A 22904-nucleotide genomic window follows, 5' to 3' on the forward strand; every position below is an offset into this window, starting at 1 on the left:
TCACATGTGACAATTAATAAAAATTACAAGTGAAAATTTTTAGAAGCACTTTTTTATTGTAATTAATTTGTTAAAAAAATTTTTAAAAATGACAGCTGACCGCTAAATTTAGTATTATTTATTATGATAATGTAAAAAATAGTAAAATGTCTGTCGACTTTAGAGTTATAAAAAATTTCGTAATTTATCATTTTATAAATCAAAAGTTTATAGTTAAATTTATAAAAACTCGATTCCTGATTGATCACTTTTCAAAATCAAAACTTGGCGCTTATTGGTTCATCGGTCAAAAGTCGATAGTCATATATCGATTATCGAAAGTCGATGCGCATGCGCAGGAAACTTTTAGTTTCCAAAAGCGCAACCGTTACATGCAAAGTAACCTGACACTTTGATCATTCTCCGCAGATTAAAGTACGCGTTTCCACAAACGGACGGTAAAATATAAAGATTTATCTTATTTAATATTGAAATACCAGTAGGGTTAATAGAAAACAGTTAGTTGTATTATGATACTGAAATTCATACGACATTAAATTTAGCTGTCACTTGACAATTTTTTAATTTTCTTCAACAAACTAATTAATGTCAAAAAATAAATTAAAAAAAATTGCATTATTTACTTTTTTTAATTTCTACATCTCAATTATTTTATTTATTTTTTTGCCATAATTTATTTGTTAAAAAAAATTATTAAAATGATTAAATATCTGCTAAATTTATTTTCATGAAATTAATAGACATTTGGCAATTTTTTGGATTTTTGTAACATCGGAATTATTATAAAAAAAAAAAAAAAAAAAAAATGAAAGTTAAGTTAGCTGACATTTAAAAATTTTAAGAATTTTTTTTTCATTGAAAAAATTATTACAAAAAAATAAAAAAAATTTTATTTTGTAAAAAATTTGAAAAACTATAAATGCAATTTTTTAAAAGTCTTTTTTAGTTCTAACTTAATAAATTAAAAATAATAAAAAAATTAAAAACGCCGGCTAACTTTATTATTATTGAAAAAAATTACACATTATTAAATTTAAAAGAATTACAAGAGCAAATAAATTAATTGTAAAATATTATTCCCAAAAAATTGCATTTGTAGTTTTTAAAAATTTTTTTATGTGGAAATTTTATAATACTAAAGTTATCCGACGTATTTTAATTTTTGATTTTCTTTTAATTATTAAATTAGAACTAAAAACTATTTTTAAAAAATTTCACGCATTGTTTTTCAAGTTTTTTACAATTGAAATTTATTTTTTTATTTTTTTGTAATCATTTTTTTAGTAAAAAAAATTTCTAAAAATTTTTATTAGTCGGCTAACTTAATTTACATAAATTTTTTTATTAATTATCAAATGCCTCAATTAAGTTTCATATTGTCATTTAGTTTCTATAAAAAGTGTCAAATTTCGATGGAATAAGTATTTTGATATCGTCGCAGTTAATAATCTCCATCGTACTTTCTGAACTATAATTATCACGAGTTAACTTATTGTAATAATGATATTATAATTGAGTGAACTAACCAGTTTCGATGTAAGCATTTCGTGTTAAAAATTTAAGAGCATTCTCAAAACACCATAAGCAGCAATTACAACAACATAATAGAGCTTTCATCCAGGCATTATCATATTTTTGAATATATTTCGCAGTATAAGCGAAAATAGCTCTTAGAAATTTAACAATGGCTATAATCAGTGCTCCAAATGCAACAGTACCAAGATGATATCGTATTAATGAACACGTACTGCGCGTTACTGGCATTGACAACTGCCTTTTATCCCTTTAAACAAAATAAACAGTTGTGGGTTATTAATTAATTAACCACATAAATAAACAAATTACTGTTGACAAATAATAAATATTCACTCAGTACGGCACCATTTTACATATTTAATTCAAATCAAAGGATTATCTCGGTAGATTAATTAATCTAATTAAGTTATTATATAACTACCTTGTAAAAAACCATCGAGCTACCGCTCCAGCTACAATCATATGCTGACAACCCAGATAAAACTGCATCATTATAAAGTACATGAAGATATTATACCAGCGTGCGCCCTATTAATGATTAAAATTAGTGCATTTTATTAATAATAATAATGAGAAAAATAAAATATGAATAACAATTCATTATATAATGGGTAAGTACAATCATACCTCAAGCAAACCATTTTTTTTATAGTGATAATGGCCTTTTTTATTTTTATAGAGATCACCGGCACTCTCAATCCACAGCATTATATAAAGCCACGTGACAAGTGAAGCGCTGATAACTATGTAAGTCTAAAAATAAATATATAACTATAATAATTTTCTGTAGTAATGAATAATAGAGATTTAAGTTGGAATAACAGTCTACTTACGTAAATCGGTTGCAACAATAATCCAGGCATTGAATAAATTGCTTTACCGGTTTCTTTAAATAATTGTGAAACTAGAGCTATTCTTCTTCGCATAACTAGTACCACTAGAAGTGTCACAACAGCTACTATTGACATTAAAATAGCATATACCAAGTAAGCTTGTATATGTGCTTCTTCTTCGGCAATTTTACCAGCCATAACGTCTTTCTTTTCAAAATGCCAGAGCAACCTGGAATAATTATGTGTATAGACGTGTACAGATTGTTGTTTATCATCATCAGCCGATATTAATACGGCTCCGGTTCTAGTTCCAGAGGGAATCATTATTATGACTACTATTATTATTATTATTATTATCATTATTATTGTTATTGTTGTTATGATTATTATTATCACTACTATTGGAAAACAGAATATTGAAAAGAGTGATATTATACCAGAGGTAAATTGTCCCAGCAATGGAGATGACAACTGCACCACTTAGAACAATGAATATGACGTATTGTACGATGTATCGGAAGGCAATCAGAATGCCGAGGGATGATGCTGTACATAAATTGCGGTTATTAAAAAAAAAGAACAGAGTTTATATAGAACAGAATAAAATTACTATTATTACTGGTGTTGTATTTTGAATAATAACGCAGATACATATATGTTATTATTTAAAACGTAATAGCAATTAATACATATTTTAAATCAATTACCTACCGAGAGCAATTAATAGCAGGTAAATCAATTCTCTCCATGCAATATTCAAATCATTTGCGGCTTCCTGTAATCGTATTGTCAATGTGAAATTGCATTTTTAATTGACGGTAATATTTTAATATACTCATTCATTTTTTTTTCTTTCTATTATATTGAGTTTTATTGGATCGAAGATGAACATTCGATGGCTTTTATTCTTTCGTAATTACATTAAATGGTGATTGGATAAATGATAAAAAATGACGCGAAATTTTTTTTTTTATTTGTTTCATATTTTTAGACAATAATGTCAATAATAAATTTATTATTCAAAAGTTTCAATATTTTATCGGATTAATTAATTATAAATAATTAAACTTGTATTTAATATTCACACTTTGATATTAATTTATTTAATTTATTCTCCTTTCAAGTGTTCAGTATTTTTAATAAATGAACTTGTAATAAACAAAGTTTATTGTCTGCGTTGTTTTTAGTTATGAGAAACTAAATTATGTAAATTGCAAAGGTTTCGGGATTTAATATTATTAAAAAAGCAATATTATTTGTTCGTTCCTTTGTATGTGAATTTAATAAATAAATCAAGGAATACACTAATAGTTTTATACGGAGTAGTTTTAGCTTAGGGGGTTTAATGTACTGATTTTACGGATAGCAAATTCAGATATAAATTTTATAAATTTATTTAAAATGTATAAACAATTACTTGAATTATGAATTATCATTTTCATCGAGTATTAATTATTACACGGAAATAAAATTTTAATTAATTCATTCTTTTGTATTGTTTGGTATTCAATTTACAAGTGAAAACCGTTAATTACTTTTAAATAAAATTCAATTAACAATTTTTAAAGCTTTGTGCTGTTAATCAAAAAAATAATTAAATCCATTTAAATTGATATCAATAAAATATAAATAATGAACTTACATTAAAGAAATTTTTAACTCCCAAGTTATTTATTAAAGCGTTTGTAGGATTATTTCCATTAGTTTTAACGATGCAACGATTTAAAAATCGTATCCTGAAAAAAAAAACAATTAATAATCCCTCACATAATATTCATTTTTTTGCCAATTAGTTGTAAAAAAATCCAGCAGCTTACGTTTCATTGCCCAGGCGATCACAGTTTTCAATACATTTTCGCGATTTAACTCCCTCTAGTCCGAATTCAGCATAATGATAACTACAAATTAAAGTAAAAATATATATATATATAATAAAAAAAAAAAAAAATAAGTATTACCCGTGTATTTGTAATCTCGCAAAAAATAATAATAATAATGATAATAATTACCGTAGCCCTCTCATGTCAGAACCTTTGCAAGAAAACTCTGGGTTTGTTTCTTTGCTCGTAACTCGACCGCAAACGTTAGCACAGTCATCATATCCGTAGAGAAGTCGAAAGGGATCTCCTTTTTTAACCGCACAGCTAACAAAAAAACCCTAAAATGAATAAAATAAAAATGTAGTAGCTTATAACTTAATTATTAGTTATTAGTCAAGACTTAAATACTCCAAAATCAATCAAAAAAAATAATTAAAATAATATACTGATAGAATAATTCATTAAAAGTTAATTAATTAATTAATTTACTTAGAAAGATTTTTATCAATTGATAAATATTTTTTGGAAGAAAAGTACATTTATTAATATTTAATGTAGCTTGTTAAATATTAAAAATTCTTCTATCAGTATAATAATAATAATAATAATAATAATAATAATAATAATAATAATAATAATAATAATAATAATAATAACAAAATAATAAAATTATAAAATTATTACGTAGCCGGCAATGATCAAAATAAGGATTAAAAGCGCTGGAAGGTCGGTACATGATCGTTTTTTCGCAAATACTTCGGATTCGGAGAATTCCCTCTCTTGGTTCTGTAATAAATAAGAAATTAAAGAAAAAAATAAATTAGAATAATTAAGAAGCTTTAATATTAATAAACGATGGTACTAATAAACGAGGAGAACAATTGTACTGATAGATAATTCTGTTGGTTATTGATATATCCAACAGGTCACAATTACAAATGAAATTGCTAGTAAATATTTGATGATCATGAATAAACCAACCGACGTAGGCCGCTGTCTCGTTACCATGTTGATCTTTGTGATATTATTATTATACCCAATCACTAATTGCTATTGTTTATAAATTTATTGATTTATTAATTATTAATTTTGTTAGATATTTCATTTGATGGTAACGTAATTGATTAAATATCTATGATGCGAATTTATTATGTTTATGTTTATGTTTATGTTTATGTTTTGGCTTTTAATTGCGTTCAACTGTTTTGTTTCGGTTATTACTGAAATAAATAAATATTTAAAATGATAATTTAATGGTGATTTAAAAGTTAAATAATTTCTCGAATGAGTTTATTTTTAAAATAAAAAATTGAATCGATAAGTATAATAATAAATCCAATAATTAGTCACTGCGTAATTAGGGTCAACTAAATGCAGAAAAATTTCAATTCCCAATTGACAGGCTTTAAATAATAAAATTTGTTTAACTTTTTTTTTTGTCCATCGGAGTACTAATGAATAAATTAATTATTTAAATAGCTTTTATGATAAATATATTTACATTTAGTTTTAACTTCGCATACTTAATGCCAAAACCTCAGATAATAGCTTTTCGGAAAATGAAAAATAAATTTCTGTTTATTTTTATAATTTTCTAATTTTTACAATTTATTTTTTATAATTTAATTTAACCGATCTTTTTATAATTAAAATCCGGTTCAGAATTCGAAATAAATTTTCCCTCCCGTCACTCATAGTACTGAAGTGAAGAAATTAAACACTCCGTGTACGAAGTAAATCTGGAAATGTTTTTTCTGTGTAGTTATTCGATACAAAATATGGATTTTAATTTGAAAAATATCAGAATACGGAAATTTTACTTTAAAATAAATTTTTGTTTAGCTCAAACGAGTTTCATATGCCAAATTTTTTTCTCAAGTATAAAAAAATTTTAATAATGACAAATATTTAAATTAAAAAAAAAAAAAAAAATTAAATTCTCAAAAAAATTAAAATTAAAAAAATTTTGAAAACATATTAATTTCAATCAATTAGAAATTTCTACAAATGCCCTTTGTTGCACTGTAAAAAATTTTTGGAGTGAATGCGGAGTGGATGATTTTTAATTGATTCACTCCGAGACGAATTTAAACATATTATTAATAGACCACACCGCGAAGTAAATTTTTTATTTCTTTTATTGAATAAAAATTAATAAATAGTTTTGACTCATTTAAAAATTATAAAATGCATTTTTGAAGATTTTCAGAATCACTATTCATCAACCGTTTTCTGATTTCTGTCAAAACTCGAATTTAAAAACGTGCATTTATATTTTTAAATAACTTTATTTAATATTTTATGATCATGAAGACAACCTTTCGTTTGAACGTATCAATTGTAATTGATTCTTCATTTGTATTCAAATTAAATGGTAACATTTATCGATCACTTGGTTTAATAGTTAAATGATAAAGGAAGCAATGACAAGTAAAAAATTTCTAAAAACGTCTTCGAGATAAAATTACATATAGTGTATTAATATTTTAGTCAGTTTTAATGATAAAAATTTAATTACAGTAAAAGGAAACGTAAAATAAATTAAATCCACATACTAAATAAAGTATTAAAGCTGTAATGGTTATATAAAACCAAAAATAGCTTTGCACGCTTAAAATGTGACCTCGAATCAATACGAAATTCTTTCCACATTCAATCACTTTACATCTTTCTATTACACTTTTGACAATAAGTAGCAGTAAGACAAATCTTAAATTAATTTATCAAGTATTTATTTTAATTATTTAAAAGTAAAAATTGATAATCCGACATCGAGCAACCATGCATTGATTTAAGTTGATTTTAATTTGTTATTTTTTTTAATTTATCGTAAACTTCGTCGGTGTTTTTGTTTTTAAATTATTTCTTATAAAATTAATAATTATAATATTAACACCGCGAGCGATGGAAATTTTTATGGTAGATTATTTTCATTGCATCAAGAAGACAATTAATTTTTTTTTAGTGTACAACCAAACGCAACCGCACATATTTTAATTAAAATTATTATGACTATAAGACCAGTAGACATGTACTTTAAAATAACCATTTAACACGGGAAAATTCAGTTTTTTTAATGAGTAAAAAATATTTGCTCATGTTAATCTGTTATTTGACTTTTAATTTAAAAAACATTGTAAAAATAATACGGGTAATCCCTTTTGATAGATAATATTGTTGTTAAAACTTTGCTGCATTATGTAATTGACAGGCATCAACTTCCTTCGATATGCATATACGTCAATCCTAGCATGTCAAAATACTGTTCATCATAACTAAGTAAAATAATAATATTACTGCAAACACGATTAACAATGTTTAGAAACAGAGAATTGCTTAAATTTAATAGTTTTAAAAATCTATTTATTGAGTTTTGTTACATTAATTTTAAGAATGATAAAATTTTTTTATTGAAAACCATTTATTCCAGTATTTAAAATCATCCTTTGAATTGTTACGCGGTCATTAGTTATTGAGATATCGATGATCAAAGGTAAAAGGATCCTTTTTCGTTCAAAGTCAAATATCTCAGCGAAAAATCGAAATAAAGAGAATCAAGAAATTCGATTGAAGTTGAATAGATAAACAAGCTATCTGACCTATATGTTTATTCCATGGAAAAAAATTTTTCCAAGTCTGTGGAATGAAAAATGAGGTTTAAAATCAGGTACTTAAAACTAAAAAATTCTTTTAAGGATAATAATATATAAACGTAGAATTTTTTTAAGTAGATTTCGTAGAAATCTATCTATTGCATTGGTCTTTATGTCGGTATTTACTTAAAATTCGGTCATGATGTCACCTAAGTAGTCGAGTAAGGCTCAAAAATGGCATTGGCTTCAAATTTTATGTATGCATATGTATAACGCGGCTTCTATAGGACACGATAGCTCCTATAATTCTTGATGAATCTTAATGAAACTTGTTCCATTTATTCTTTCTATGAATACCTTAAATGAGTTCAAAGCTGAGCAAAATCGGCCGATTAGTTCAGAAATAGCAGCCATTTAAAATTTTCAAAATAGGGAAAATTGCATTTTGGGTCACTTTATTAGTAAATAATTTTCGACTGCGAAGAGATAACTAATTTCTGAAAAATTCACATGAAAGCTTATGAAATTACCTTTAATTTGACCTATGAAACATTTACCTTAAATTTATTTGAAATTTTTTTACAATGTTGCAAGATTTAAATATTTTTGTGAGTTGAAATTGAAAAGTTATCAAAAATAATATATATCTCTATAGCTAATTTTGATTTTATACAATATTTTATGCATTTAAAATGAATTCGACAACATTGTCGAACTAAAAAGGATTGCGTGAAACGGTGACAACGTTAAGATCTTTAGCGTGTGTGGTGAAAGGTTTATATTTATCGATTTTCAGATAGTTTTAAAAATTATTCACCATCGAAAATTGGTTAAAAATCTCATTTATTAACTCTAACTTTTTTCAATTAAAATAAAAACCATTAAAAAGTTTCTTATAAAAATTCAAGTAAGAATAAATAGTTATCAAAAAATGTTTTCGTTCCCTAAACTTTTCCAGAAGAAAATAAATGAATTAAAGAAAACAATCTTGAAGCTTATTCCGCGTAATTATCTGTCTAGAAGCTAGTAAATAAATAATAATCCTTACCCCAGGTTCAATTTTCGCCGAGTCATCTTCACCGCATCCACAACATCCCATTTTAACTCGTGAAAAAGTCTTTAAAAAAGGCCGTATACCAAAACAGCAGGAGTTTGTTACTTTGATCTCTTGATGACAATCACCATTGGTAGTCTGGTACTCAGTAACTCGGTCTGTGCTCTTACTCTTACAATCTCCTTCACTGTTGTTATCTGTAATCCACAAAAGCAATGTCTACTGTATAAACGGCGAATCCAATTTATCCTCTGATAAACTGCTCACTCTATCCAATTCAACGTAACAAAGATCATGATGAACATTCTCATAGTATTATATGTATTTTCAAGTTGTCTCTTAATCGGCTAATAATTACTTTTGAGTTGATATCGATTTTAGATTCCTAACTGTGATTTAATCTGTTTCTCATTACACCGCTTCTGCTGGTGATAGTAATAATAATAACAATAATAGTAGTAGCAGTGATAGTAATAGTAATAGTATATAAACAGTGATAGTTCGGATTCAGAACCTATCAGGTTTAGTTCAGTCTGTTCTGTTATATACCGAGTATCTCATGAGCATGGATTGTTGGTCAGGACAAGCGCGCGTTCCGACTATCACATATAGTATTATCCTGTAGACTATAGACTACACACTGTACACTGTAAGTACACTCGAGTGTGCGTGGATGGTACTAGGACACTGAGTAAGTAATTCCACTGTACTGCTGGTACTCCCACAATTACCAGTGGGATATCAGATCACTAATACCAGTAGATCGGGAATATCAATACAAGTTGAGGCCAAGACAACCTATGGAATGCCCGGTAACGCAAGATAAAATACTTTTGAGGTTAACCCGTAAGGAAAACCCGCGAGCTTTTTAAAGTACACAGTACCAGTCAGTAGTAAAGTCAAGTGACTTAAACGTAGTAATAGTCAGACATGATAAATTGTCGTAAGATGGTGGACCATGTACTAATTTTGGTTGCCAAGAATTGGAAAAACGAGTAGAACAAGAGCAAGAATAAGAGAACCGGAAAAGGAAGCTACGATCGATGCAGCATTGAACAAACTCCGGCGTCATATATACATATAACAAGTTCATATATGCTCACGCGATTGTGCACCTGCGTGACTTATTCAGTTTCATAGCAACCCACTTTGTTGGTATGGTGTTGTCTTTAGATAAAAATAAAATAAATTAAATCCTATGGAATAATCAACTGGTAGATATTTCAAACTCACTGTCTGTCTACTGGCGATTAATTATATTTTATTAATTGATAGTTCTTTTGACATTTATTAAATATTTTTATTGAGAAACTAATACTAGACGCCTGGGTTTTTCTCTTGTATACACTATATATTTTATTTAAAGTGTTTTTTTATGTTTTATTCCTACTGCGGTATGCATTGCTGTTCGTTTATTCTCTATGTGTCTCTATTCTGTCACGACTGCAATGGCTAATCCATGATATTGACGTTCCCGGGCTCTTTCGAGATATATATATATATATATATATATATATATATATATATATATATATATATATATATATATGTACAATAAATAGATAGGAACTTATCTTCGTCACGGATCCGCCAGTTTTATGTGAATTATTTATTGATAAATGAGCCGGCGGCAAAAGACATTTTCCCGACCCCGATCGACGTATCGTTTACGTTTTACCTTGCTTTTTTATTTTTCATTATCATTATTATTATATAAACTTTTTTGTTAATTTTCTCTGGAGATTTACTTGTTAGCCGGAAATTCATGTAATATTTATTTTCTCATCAATTTAACGGGTATTACCCGCTATAAAATTTACCAAGTTAAAAAAAAGCTCGGGTTTTTATTTTAACGTGTAATTAAAATTTTTTTAATCATTTATTTTATGCCGGCCGCAGATTAAAGGGGCTTTGTTTTACATTTTTTGATTTCTCGGTTATTTAATGAAAATTATTTAATTAAAAGTTGTAAATATACTTTTGCTGTTAAAGGAATAACGTTTTACATAGATTGATGTGATTTTTAAATTTTTTTGAAAACGAAACTTGAATGTCAATTTACGTAAGCAATTTATAGACAAAAGTAGCAAATGAATACGCGCTTTAAATTTAAAGCTTAAACTATTGGTTTAGTTCTATGGGATGAAGTTTTGCTGGTATATATGTTTCTTGTAAGGAATTTGATAAGTCTGGAAAGTTTCGAAAGGGATATACTTTAGATTAGGATTTGCCTTTAATCTCTTTGCTAATAACTCGTGTCGGTGGGCTGTAAAGAACAGAAGACACGTATTCGGGCAGTTTGACCACTAATTGAATTGCGATTAAGTATATAAACTCTGAAAGTAATCGTAACATGATTTACGGAATTTAAGGAAAGTTGATTATTCTGTACACTTTAAATTCGAAGACTAGGTAAAAAATTTTTTCATACTGTCTATGAAAATAAGTTATATTAAAAATATAAAAAGAACAAAAATTATTATTTTTCTGCAAAATATTCTCTCGAAATTTCTGCATTATCATTAACTTTATCTTAATAATGATTGTGAATAATTTTAATGAGAAATATTTTACACATTAATAAATAACATCTAAAAGTATATAAAAATATATTTATAATAGCATTTTTTCGCCGATTTTTGTATTTATTTTATAAATTTCAAAAGTAATTGAAATATAAAATATGAATATATCGCAAGAATATATAAAAATATAGGTATCAAAAATATGATGGAAATATAATATGGCTTTAATGAAAGTATTATATTTTCATACATAAATTTTTAATATATTTCATATTTCAATATTTTATTATTGAATATATTTAAAATATATACGAAAATTAGCCAAAAGTCAGCTATGAAAATATATTAAAAAAAAAAATTTTTTTATTGTGTAGCCGTAATGAATAAAAAATTTAAAGATAGTAAAAAAATTCAAGCAGCCTTTCTATTTGAGTTTAAAAAAATAATTGCGATCTACGAAAAGCGTGAGTGAAATTCTTATAAGATGGTACCGAAAAATATAAAAACGCATACAAGACAGAATTCTTATATAGATCAACTTTATCTTTTTGTGAATTATATAAAAGTACCTTCTTCACTATCTTTAATATTTTGACGACTGCTAAGATGCAGTCAAAAACCTTTTAAGGATTTTCTCTATCCGCTATTTAGTCTTTTCGCGAAATTACAGAACATTTAGAGATAAATCCTGAACTAAAGTCTGCATCCGGTTTAAAAATACATATACGCGACATTTATGTGACATATTTTTTCGCGCTCGCATTTATTTTGATACACTCGATATAAAAAGTGAGATATATGGGAACATTATCGAACATATTTGTATTTTGAATACATACAGTGAATAAAATAAATTTTTCACCACAGTAGCATTGGTTATTTAAAAAAAAAAAAAAGTTCCAGTGTATCTAGAGTCGATATAGGTCTGATTTATTGACTTAGGATTGGAAGTAAATAGAATCATCGTGATTTAATGGAATTAAGTATAAAATTTTGTGGATATAAGGTTGAAACAAAAATGAAATCTTTTATCAGATAATTTAATATCCGCGTATATTGTAACGTATAGGCTTCTTTGTTTTGATAGCTATTGTAAGCTTTATACACTATTACTTTAATCACTGTTATCCGAAGAGAATTGGAATTGATAGTCTTGTCTATACTCCGCAGGTAGTATGCGCTTTAGTTTCTCTACCGCCCGCAGTTGTGTTGATGTTATCAATATTCTTTTAGAATTACATTTACAAACACACCAGCACACCCACATGTTACACAATTACACACATTGATTCGCACGTAAACCCAATATCTATTTGCCGTGAGAATTTATATTAATGTCACGTTTGAGTCCAAAACGTGTCAATGTGACCATGAGACTTTTAGATGTTATTATACATGACTTATTTTCCACTTTCAAACTCCTTCATTTTTATAATCCATAACGTAACGTGATTTTTATTATTATTATGTTATGTATATTCTATACTGAGAGTTCATTGAATGCATCACGCGATCCTGAAAATATAGCTTAAACTTTTATCATAGTTAATCGTGTGTCCACATGATTAAATCTCAAATTGTTTTATAGAATATAAAAGGGTCAATGACTCTGCAATATATTACTTGCTTGTTTGTCATTTACTATCAATTTATAAGAAAGAATTTATTATCTTCCATTCATTCATCATTTATTTCATTCTCATATACACAATACAATGAACCAAGTCAGATATTCTCGGAAATTTTTGCAATAAAAATTTTATTTTTTACATTAACTCAGAATTTTAAATATTTGTATAAATTTAATTTTTAAAAATTTTTAATTGTTTCAAATCTAGAAAATTATTATCTGAAAAAATACCAAGATTATTTACTGACAGATCATGGTTCAACAAACAAGAAATTAGTTTTTGAAGAATGAAAATTTAATAACAAACTAATTCGAAAACATTTCAGTACACTCAAAAGCACTTAGTAATTGTCTGAAAGTTTCTATTAAAATAGGGAAAGTATCTGAAGTATTTGAAACGACTTTAAAACTGTCAGCGACATTCCTAAAAATTCTAAAACTGTTTTATTTAAAGTATAAAGAAAGTCTAAAGCTGCTTGAAGAACTATATTTTGTTTTATGGAGTTATGAGAAACTTTAAATATTGATTAACAATATATAAATATAATTCTCTCTCCTGAGGCCGCTAATTACTACCAGGAATAAATATTAAATTTTTATACTCAAGTCGATAAGAGTGACAGGATTAATACTTTTTTAATGTTATTTTAATCACCTTCGTCCATTAGTGGTAATAAATTAATATCTATATGTATCGATTTAATAATAAAATATTAAAGATTAAACATTTTTTCAGCGATTAAAAGTCACAGTAAAAAATTACTTTTATAAAATTAAATACAGCGTTAGATAATGACAGGCGTTAAGCATTACAAATTTATGGATGAATATTTTTATTTTGGGGTGTTTAAATATTAATTTTTTTTTTTTTAATGAAGTTGGAGTACAAATTTTTTATGATTAATGATACTTATATCAAGAAAAACTCCCTTTTTTAATTAATTAATTTTTAATAACGTTTCCTTGCCTTAGACACTAAATACCTGTTTTGTAAATTTTTAAGTGCATTTATGACATACTAAAGTACATTTAAGCAGAAATATAAGCGTGACTATACTTGAAAATGTTGTTTCTTGTGTTAAAAACGCGGGTTTTTTTAAGCCATACAACATGTTTGATTTATTAATTTTATAATAATTATGATATCTATATTTAAACATTTAATTAATCAAATATAACTGTTGAAGTTTAAGCTTTTTTTTAATATTAATTAAAAAAAAAAACTGCAAAAAAGAAAACGATATAGAGTTCTTAAAAAAAAGTTGATATTAATTTTCGTCTAAAGTAAATTTAAAGATGACTGATTATAATTTTCTTTTTGTCCATTAGAGTCATACATGAAAAAAATAAACCACAAAATTCATTTTATCTAGACAATAAGGATCACTTTCTGTACACACAGTATGATAAATGAAATAGTGTGCTCTACTAGAATCAACAAACCGTTAGTAACTTAATTTAGCCTTTTCAACGGTTTGTTATGATATGATAGTCCGTCAAAAAGGCGACATTACTATTTAAAAAAAACCTTTAAAAAAACAAGCACCCGTTCCCACGTAAAATAAATTTAAGCAAGCGGCACTGAGGTTTTAAATTACTAAAAGTTTTTTGAAAGAACAGCTAAAGTAGTTGAGCATACAGACTATTCATTTCGGAGTAAGAGTGGTTATATTCCGAAACAAAAGTAAAGAAAAATAATGAAAAGGAAACAATAACCGGGAGAAGAAAAAAAATATGCGTTCAATAATTAATAAAGAAATAAGTTAAACGTTACATAATTGGATGAAATATTAATAAACTTTCTTAAGTATTAAATATTGCAATACTTTTTTTTTTTTTAATTTAACTCCTCGCGTTTAAAACAGTAAAAAGCTTAACAACCAAAAAATATCTGTATTTTAAAGGTATTTTACTGGAGAAGAAACAAATTACTTGGAATTTAACAACAAAAAATTTAATTGTTTAATTAACTTTTACGTTTTACTGTTATACGTATCTTTTTAGGAATTTTCATTCCTATCATGCGCAATATTGAATTAAAAATTCATTTCATTTTACATCGCATGATACTCCGTACCGGGCACTTGACAAAAATAAAATTTACTTTGTAGTTATTTTTTATCTGAGTGCTTGAATATTAAATTTTTATAAAAATAAAAAATCTTCTGTATTTATTGCGTTTTTATATGCAAGTCGTAAGTACACGATATTAAAATAAAAATACATACATGCATACATATTATATAATATACATATAAATATAAAAAAATATATACTATAAAGTAAAAGTGGTTATTAGAAAAATGACATGAGCTCTATACTACTTGAGCTTTAAGACTGTACAACATGGGAAAATATTTTAATCTACTTCCAGGATCTCTTTGACATATATCCCTTAAGTACTCTTTGGCAAAGTCGGTAACTAGCGCGTTCATGGAACTGGGTCAGACATGTCTCCAGAATCGAGAAAAAAAATGAAATAAAATATAAAAACAACCTGGAAACAGAAACAAAAAGAAACAAGAGAAGAAAACGAGAGGTAATTGTTTTGTTGCCACAGGTCCGGAAAAAAAGGGTTAGAGTATAAATACTGAGGGGTGTTGTATCGTGACCGAGTGCATTGTTAATGCCTGAGTCCATATATATTAATATATATATATATATATATATATATATATATATATATATATATATATATATATATATATATATATATATATATATGTATGTATGAATGTATGAATGTATAAATGCATATGTACTTTCACTCACATGTGTGTTTGTAATCAAGGTAACACGCTGCACAATGAAACATAGCGAAAAGTGAAGAGACACAAATATACTCAATCATGCGGGCATTCTTATGGGCGTGAATTAACACTAATATTGTTATGATCGTAATTAAAATCATAAAGGAAATTACACGATATTACTCTCAGTTATCCGGTGAAATTATTAACCTTTGATGCAATGTTCTACTGAATTATTGTATTGCGCTGATAAATATCATCATAGTTTATATTTTAATCGTCTACTGGGGCTTTAATCCGTAATATAAGTTACTGTGCAAGGTGCTATAACCGGGATAGAATAGGAACGTTGAAAATAATGGGGGTTTAATATTATATCAGGCTTATTTTACGCTGAATCATCCTTTTTTGATGAACATATTTCGGTAATTAATTGTATTAGTGCTCGGAAATTTTTAATGGATGACTATGCAATATATTAGACTTTGATGTTTTTATTACCGGGAGTTTGGGGTATTGATTCAAGTTGTGTACAAGAATTTTTGTCAAAAGTTTTAGTCGAGAAGAAGATACATTTATGGAAAAATTTTGTCCTATACTGTAGAAGTAAATAAAAATTACAAGCAAACATCGTGATCAAATAACGAATGTTTATATTATAATGTGGAAGTGAGACAAATATTTATTACTAATATTGAAAAAAAAAATTTTCTTTTATTAATTAATATTTGAATTTACTCATTTCCACATTATAATATGACTACTTATTTTTTATTACAATATTATGCGGAATATTATGTTTATTTATGTATGAATTGAGTGGATGAGACTTTTGGCACTTGTGTGTGGGCCCACATGCTCTGTTCGTTGCGCCAACCTTCTTATAGCCCAAAGTCGTATTCATTTAGTTACATAATATACTATTATAGTAATTCGTAAATAATAATTTATATTACATTTATTGATTTTTAATTAATGAAAATTAATTATACATTTATTTAATGAGAGGCTTTTTTATATTTTTTATCAATAGCGGAAAACAAAAACATGGTTTATTAATTTTGATATTTAGTAAATAATTGAAAAAGATCAAGACGTAGTACAAAAAATACTTGAATGAAAAATAAGATATATAGTACTCGAAAGTAAACTTTAGAATCGATTATGGAGCATAGAGAATTATTCTCACAATTTAGAATAATCAAATCACTAATGTCCGACCTATAAAACTTTGAGGAATCAAACTTATTGTTATCGAACTCGGAAAGTGGAACTATGGAATTATTAACTTTTGCAAATATCTTTAAAAGTTTGTGCTTTAGAATTTTGGAGTTTGATAAAAAAAAAATCTTTGATAATTATCTAGCTACTTTACTGCAGGTCATTAACTTTTGCGACAAAAAGACAGTGATATTATTTTAAACCTATCGATCGATTAAAAATTAATGATTAATTACTAATGATTAATTAAAAATTTTGTTAACTAACAAAGCCGGTTTAGCTTTAAAATTCAACGGTGAAAAAGAATTAAATTTAAATTTCCTCTAGAAACTATAATTTTAGAGATTTTGGCTCGAATTCTTAATTTGTCCATGATTTCTCTGAAAATTATGTAAATTATATGCGAACCGTCGCTCATAATAATATGTAGTGTTTATTGATTATCCATTGTCTACATTCTGGTGGGCCAACACTTTTAGGCTACGCGAACATGACCAACAATGCACCGGAATTTACGAATTTTTAAAATTAAAGTGCTATACAAATAGTCCGGAAAATTGTAATACTTCCGCCAAGAATTAACAATAATATTATTTACCGAATTTTGTCCAGTAAAATTTAAAGTAAATACCGAAGGATCTCTATCTATATTTTTAGCATCCAACTCAGCTTTGAGATAACAAAAAACGGTAATAAATTTTCGTAAAGTTTTTTGCCATCATGCCGGTATAATATACCAATATACATCTATCCACGTCGGAAGCTACATTATGAAAATGGAACTTTTTGTTCGGGAACTCAATAATTAGGTAAATTATAAAAAGTTTAAAGTTTTTAAAACCAAATATTTTGTATATCCTTTCATTTCCACAATTCAAAACATTAATGTATAAATCTCATGTCGTATTATTATGTATGAAATGTAAGATTAAGAATAAATTTGATGCTAGATATTTATTTATATTAAATGATGAATGAATAATATTCCAATGAATATTTTAGTAAATAAGACTGTTGACTTTTATCTCTTTTTTAAAATCTAGTCACGTATTCATGTCGGTTCTCTTTATGCTACTATATTTATATATATATAAGGATATACAAAGGATATATATGTATAAATATAGATATGACATGCAGAAAACATAAAGAGCAATTGCAGGGTAATACGTCTTTTTATGTGAACGCTACTCTGTTAAACAAAACCGCGGGCGGAGTTGTCACACATTATTTGACCTCAATATTAATGAAAGAATATACTTGCATTTGCGAATTATTTTTCATGACTCACCAACAATCATCCTCAATAATCAATAGCACAAATGTAGCCTTGATTGAAAAGAATAACTAAAAATAAAGTTCAATTGTTATTAGCTTACACTCTTCAATGAAAATTTTTTTGCCGTGAAAACACGAGTTATTGATTGTGATCACTATAAAAAACAATTTTTTATTTACATTAGAACTTGATAGACGTATACGTTTGTCGGGAGTATTAATCAATTATTTTATCACAACTGTAAATTCAACGAGAAATAAAATTTAAAAATTAAACCCAAATATTTGTTGCTGGTACGGTAAAATTGGATCCTATCTCCTGTAATATTTAGTACTTTATAACTATTCAAGTTAATCTATTATTTTATTTAGCGACGATAAATTTTTATAAAAAAATTAAAAGCAAACATTCGCTTTTTTTTTTTTTTTTTTTAATTTTTTATTTTATTGAAGAATTTATCTCTATTAAATTTTTTTTTCACCGTTGCAAATGTAAGATAAAAATTGAATCGTTTAATTTTGCATAGTGGAAACACGAGAGACTATTTTTTACTTATTTAGCGTGACAACAAATGAAAACATATTTCGAGAAGTTTAAATAGAGCGTTTAAAAAATAAAAAAATATTAAATCGTGTCGAGTGTATAATAAATTATTAACTGTTTTATTCACCAAATTCAAGCGTTTAGAAAAAATAATTTCATTTATTATTGTTTCACAGCAGTCGTAGCCGGAATATAAAAGTAACAAATGATAAATATATCTTTTCACCAGTAATGTTGCCTAGGCACTGCTGGAAAGGTTAACAAAAATGTGTAAGAGACCTATACCTAAAAATTATGTGGGGTGAAATGTATTATGGTACTTATACTTCCTACACATGGATAAAGATATAGATATTTTCATATATTTATGTACATGTGGTTGTGTGTAACGGAAAGGAATACGTGAACACCTGCCACCTAAAAACATCCCTGGCACCCTACAACATATACCTGGAATGTAGACATATATATGCGGGAATATAATATATATTCGTACTAACATTTTTCTCTTTAACTGTTGACGTCATTACTACAGTTTCTATCGTATTTTATATAATATTGTCACCCGAGTTTTTTATTACACCAGCATAAATACTTTTTATATGGTTTTTTATTATATATTATGTATTTTATATCTCGCTTTTTATTGTTTCATATTTTTATTTCATACTCGACAAAAGTTGATCTTTAGAACATCTTGGGTGGGAAATCGCGAGGCTGAAGCAATATAAAATAGGAGCTGTAATGTAATGTAATATAACGTAACATAAGAGTTAAGTTGCTGAGTAGAACTATATACATATATATATTATGTATATATATGTATATCCTGTGTAACGCGCTTCAGTATACGAGTTTTCTCCCAAACTGATTACATGTTACAAGTTGAAGTTATACAAAAGTTCATGTGTAAACTATAAACATAAACTCTACAAAAACTAAATCGAGCGCAATAAAATGATTTATTGTAAAGAATCATAATAAAAATAATTATAATAATAAAAGATACTACCGATCTAAAAATGGAAATACTAGATTTCAGATTGTAGATGGATTGATTTTTTGTTCGGTTTAAAGGTAGATGGCTGAGAAGCAATAGTTTCATTTTGATGATTTTGATTATCGAAGGAGCCGAGTTTAAATCAAGATTTTCCATCGTAAACTTTCTTAATTACTAATATACATACACTTTGAGCAAGTCAAATCGAATTTGTTTATGTAATCAAACTTTGTAATTGAGTATTTGATTGTTTAATCAAATGGAAGAAAAATTAGTAATATAACTGTTATTAATTAACTGTGAAATACAATACTTTTAATTATTACTTTCCGTTTCATTAAAGTTATTATTTCAATATTAAAATTTATACTTATATTTCGTTAAAAATTAAAAAAAAATTTCAACCAGTTCTTAAATTTAAATATTCAAGACTTCTCAAATTACGCAGACCCGTAAATTTTTGGTTGTAAAAGCTTGAGTTTATTATTTTATTTATTTTTAACATTATACATTCCTTTTATACGATACGATTTTTACCAAATTGTGGTATATTACATAAAAAGTTTTTACATTTTGATTCTAAACGCTACATTACTGAGAAAAGGTTTCAGACTTCATTACATTAATTATTACTTATTTCATTACATTAACTACCACTCACACAAAAGTACCATGAAAAAAAAATTTATCCTTCAAAAGGAACTTGTAGCGAATTCGCTCAAAAGAGATTTTATGGCTCATTAACGTTTCTCAGATAATTAAAAACTTATCAAGAAAAAAAGTAAGAGATCGATCAATTCAAATATTCCCGGATATAAAAAAACTCTTTCTACTTGTGCAGGTCAGTTCTTGCACTTACAATTATCTAATTTAAAATATATCTGTTGAAGTTATAATTACGGTTAATTGATTATAGAAATTTACGAAAATTGCAGAAAGCTTTTAAAAATTTTAGTATTAATAATTAATGATCGTCATATATATATATTAATATTTATAACTCAGCAGAGATGTTAATCGATTTTGAAATGAATGATTAAAATTTTTAGTAATTCTTGTTTCAATTCTTGTCACACTTTAGTAATTGAATTAATTGAAAATTTTTTTATTTAATGACAAAAAAAATCGAGTATTTATAAAGTAATTGATTGGAATTTAAAAGTTTGATATTAATCTATTTCTCAAGAAGTGTATAACATACCAGTTTTGGTAATATTTTTATTATTCATAGAATTAGTTATTCTTCGTTTCTCTTCGAAGCTTCAGACGTTGAACGGAAATGAATTTTTTTGATAATTTATAATTTTAAAGAATCTTAAATTTGTAATCTAAAGTTAAGATACTTTCGACTATCGCCTCAACTTTAATAATAATAATAATTATTAATTAACTAAAGAAGAGTTTGGCTGTTGTAAACTAATGAATGTAAACCTCTCATAACTTTTGAACGGCTTCACCGATTTATTTACGATTGGCGCCATTCGAGAGAACTTGACCAAACTTAGATTTTCAATACAATTTAGAGAGATTCAATCCGGTAAATTTTAAGAAATGTCAAAAAAATTACGAAAAAATTTTTTTTAAATGTGGTTTATTTGGAATAATTTTTAAACGACTTTACCGATCAATTAAAAAAACTAATCATCTCTTAACATAAAAAAATACGCCGATTGCCGCTAGGCCGGTCTAAATCGGTTGATTCGTTCGTGAGCTATCGTTGACGAAAAAAATCGGAAAAAGTGATTTTTTGGCATTACTCCGAAATTCTCAGTCTGATCAATTTATGTTAACAAGTAAATTATAGGATTAAACAAACTGCGTCAATCCTGCTAACCGCGTGAAAATCGGTTTATTCATTCAAAAGTAATTGCAGTTTAAAAATTTAAAGAATAGTATTTTATTAAACTTCTATCAAACATTTGAGCTCGAAGAGCTCAAAAACGTCATAAGTGCAATTTTAAACGGTTAATTTTCTAATTTTTTTTAAATTACTGTTTTCCAACATGTGAAATTGAATTGAGTGTAAAATTCTTTGATTCAAACACTTTCGAATCTAAAAGCATTTTCATCCAAACACATTAGATTTTTGGGTGTAAAAATTTAAATGTCTCAGTTGAAGAAGTTAATATTTTAATCCAAGAAAATCAAGAGCTAATAGAGATATTAAATAACAAGTAATTCTTATGGCATCTCTAGAGGGGCGCTGCTATAATTGTCTGAAACCTAAAGACTGATTTTCTTGAATCGGATTCATTTCTTTCAAAAGAAGAATATTATCTTTCTTATAGCTGAATTTTAATTTCACAGAACAAAGTATTTTATGTCTAGTTAATATGTAAAAAATATATTGATTCAAAAGTATTTTTACTTGACTTAAATATTTAAAAGTTTCTCGTATAAATAAAGTATTCAGGCAAGAATTTGATATGATAATTAATATTTTAAATAATGATTAAAAATTAGTAATTATCAACTTGTGTAAAATAAATTAAATACTTAAAGACAAATTAAAAAAAAAATGAACTTCTCATCCTTTTGACTAATTTAACTTGCAATTTGTTCATTAAATACGAAAATTACTAAAATTTTAAATATAAACAATGTGAAATATAAAAAATTATAATTCTAAATATTTATTATTTAAAAATTATTATTATTAATCTTGCCGTTGTTATTGTTGTTATTATTATTATTATTGCTAATTATATTATAAAGATTACTTCACATCGTTAATCGGAAGAAAGATTATTTATTAAGAACCAGAGATTATTTTACGAGATAAGAATGACTGCAACAAAATTTATAAATGTTATAAATTAATTAACTTCTTTTTAGAGATAAAATTAATTTAAACATCAACATGGACATAAACCTAGGTATTATCAAAAACTTAATCGAAATTAACAAAAAATTTCTTGGAGTAAAATATTTTAAGCACTTGGAAGACTTGCAGACATTTTGTTACAAAAACGCCGCAAGTTTTCGCGAGCAATATCTAAATTAATAAACAATTTTCCTGTTGAAGTAAAAACAAAAACAAAAATAATTATCCTAGAAAGGAAACCGGTTTTTAGTGTATAAGCAAAACACTGAACGGATCTAACGGATAAAATTTATCGG

At 26.3% G+C, this 22904-nt stretch overlaps 1 protein-coding gene across 1 annotated transcript in view; it reads right to left on the reverse strand.

The window, feature by feature from the left end:
- Nucleotides 1–22904, reverse strand: part of LOC141529019 (choline transporter-like protein 1) — a 28144-nt gene that overhangs the window by 3251 nt on the left and 1989 nt on the right. The window contains exons 2-12 of the mRNA XM_074245357.1: nucleotides 8831–9033; nucleotides 4874–4975; nucleotides 4379–4527; nucleotides 4187–4267; nucleotides 4012–4105; nucleotides 3081–3144; nucleotides 2807–2915; nucleotides 2370–2598; nucleotides 2164–2289; nucleotides 1958–2064; nucleotides 1527–1783 (exon numbers count right to left, since the gene is read on the reverse strand). Of these exons, the coding sequence (XP_074101458.1) occupies nucleotides 1527–1783; nucleotides 1958–2064; nucleotides 2164–2289; nucleotides 2370–2598; nucleotides 2807–2915; nucleotides 3081–3144; nucleotides 4012–4105; nucleotides 4187–4267; nucleotides 4379–4527; nucleotides 4874–4975; nucleotides 8831–8881 (1369 nt within the window). The 5' untranslated portion in view covers nucleotides 8882–9033. The remainder of the gene's footprint in view (nucleotides 1–1526; nucleotides 1784–1957; nucleotides 2065–2163; nucleotides 2290–2369; nucleotides 2599–2806; nucleotides 2916–3080; nucleotides 3145–4011; nucleotides 4106–4186; nucleotides 4268–4378; nucleotides 4528–4873; nucleotides 4976–8830; nucleotides 9034–22904) is intronic.

The sequence above is a fragment of the Cotesia typhae genome, unplaced genomic scaffold (genome assembly GCF_013202065.1).
Source record: "Cotesia typhae breed Kobodo isofemale line unplaced genomic scaffold, CoteBio_Ctyphae contig_11, whole genome shotgun sequence".
In the NCBI taxonomy this organism is placed as follows: domain Eukaryota; kingdom Metazoa; phylum Arthropoda; class Insecta; order Hymenoptera; family Braconidae; genus Cotesia; species Cotesia typhae.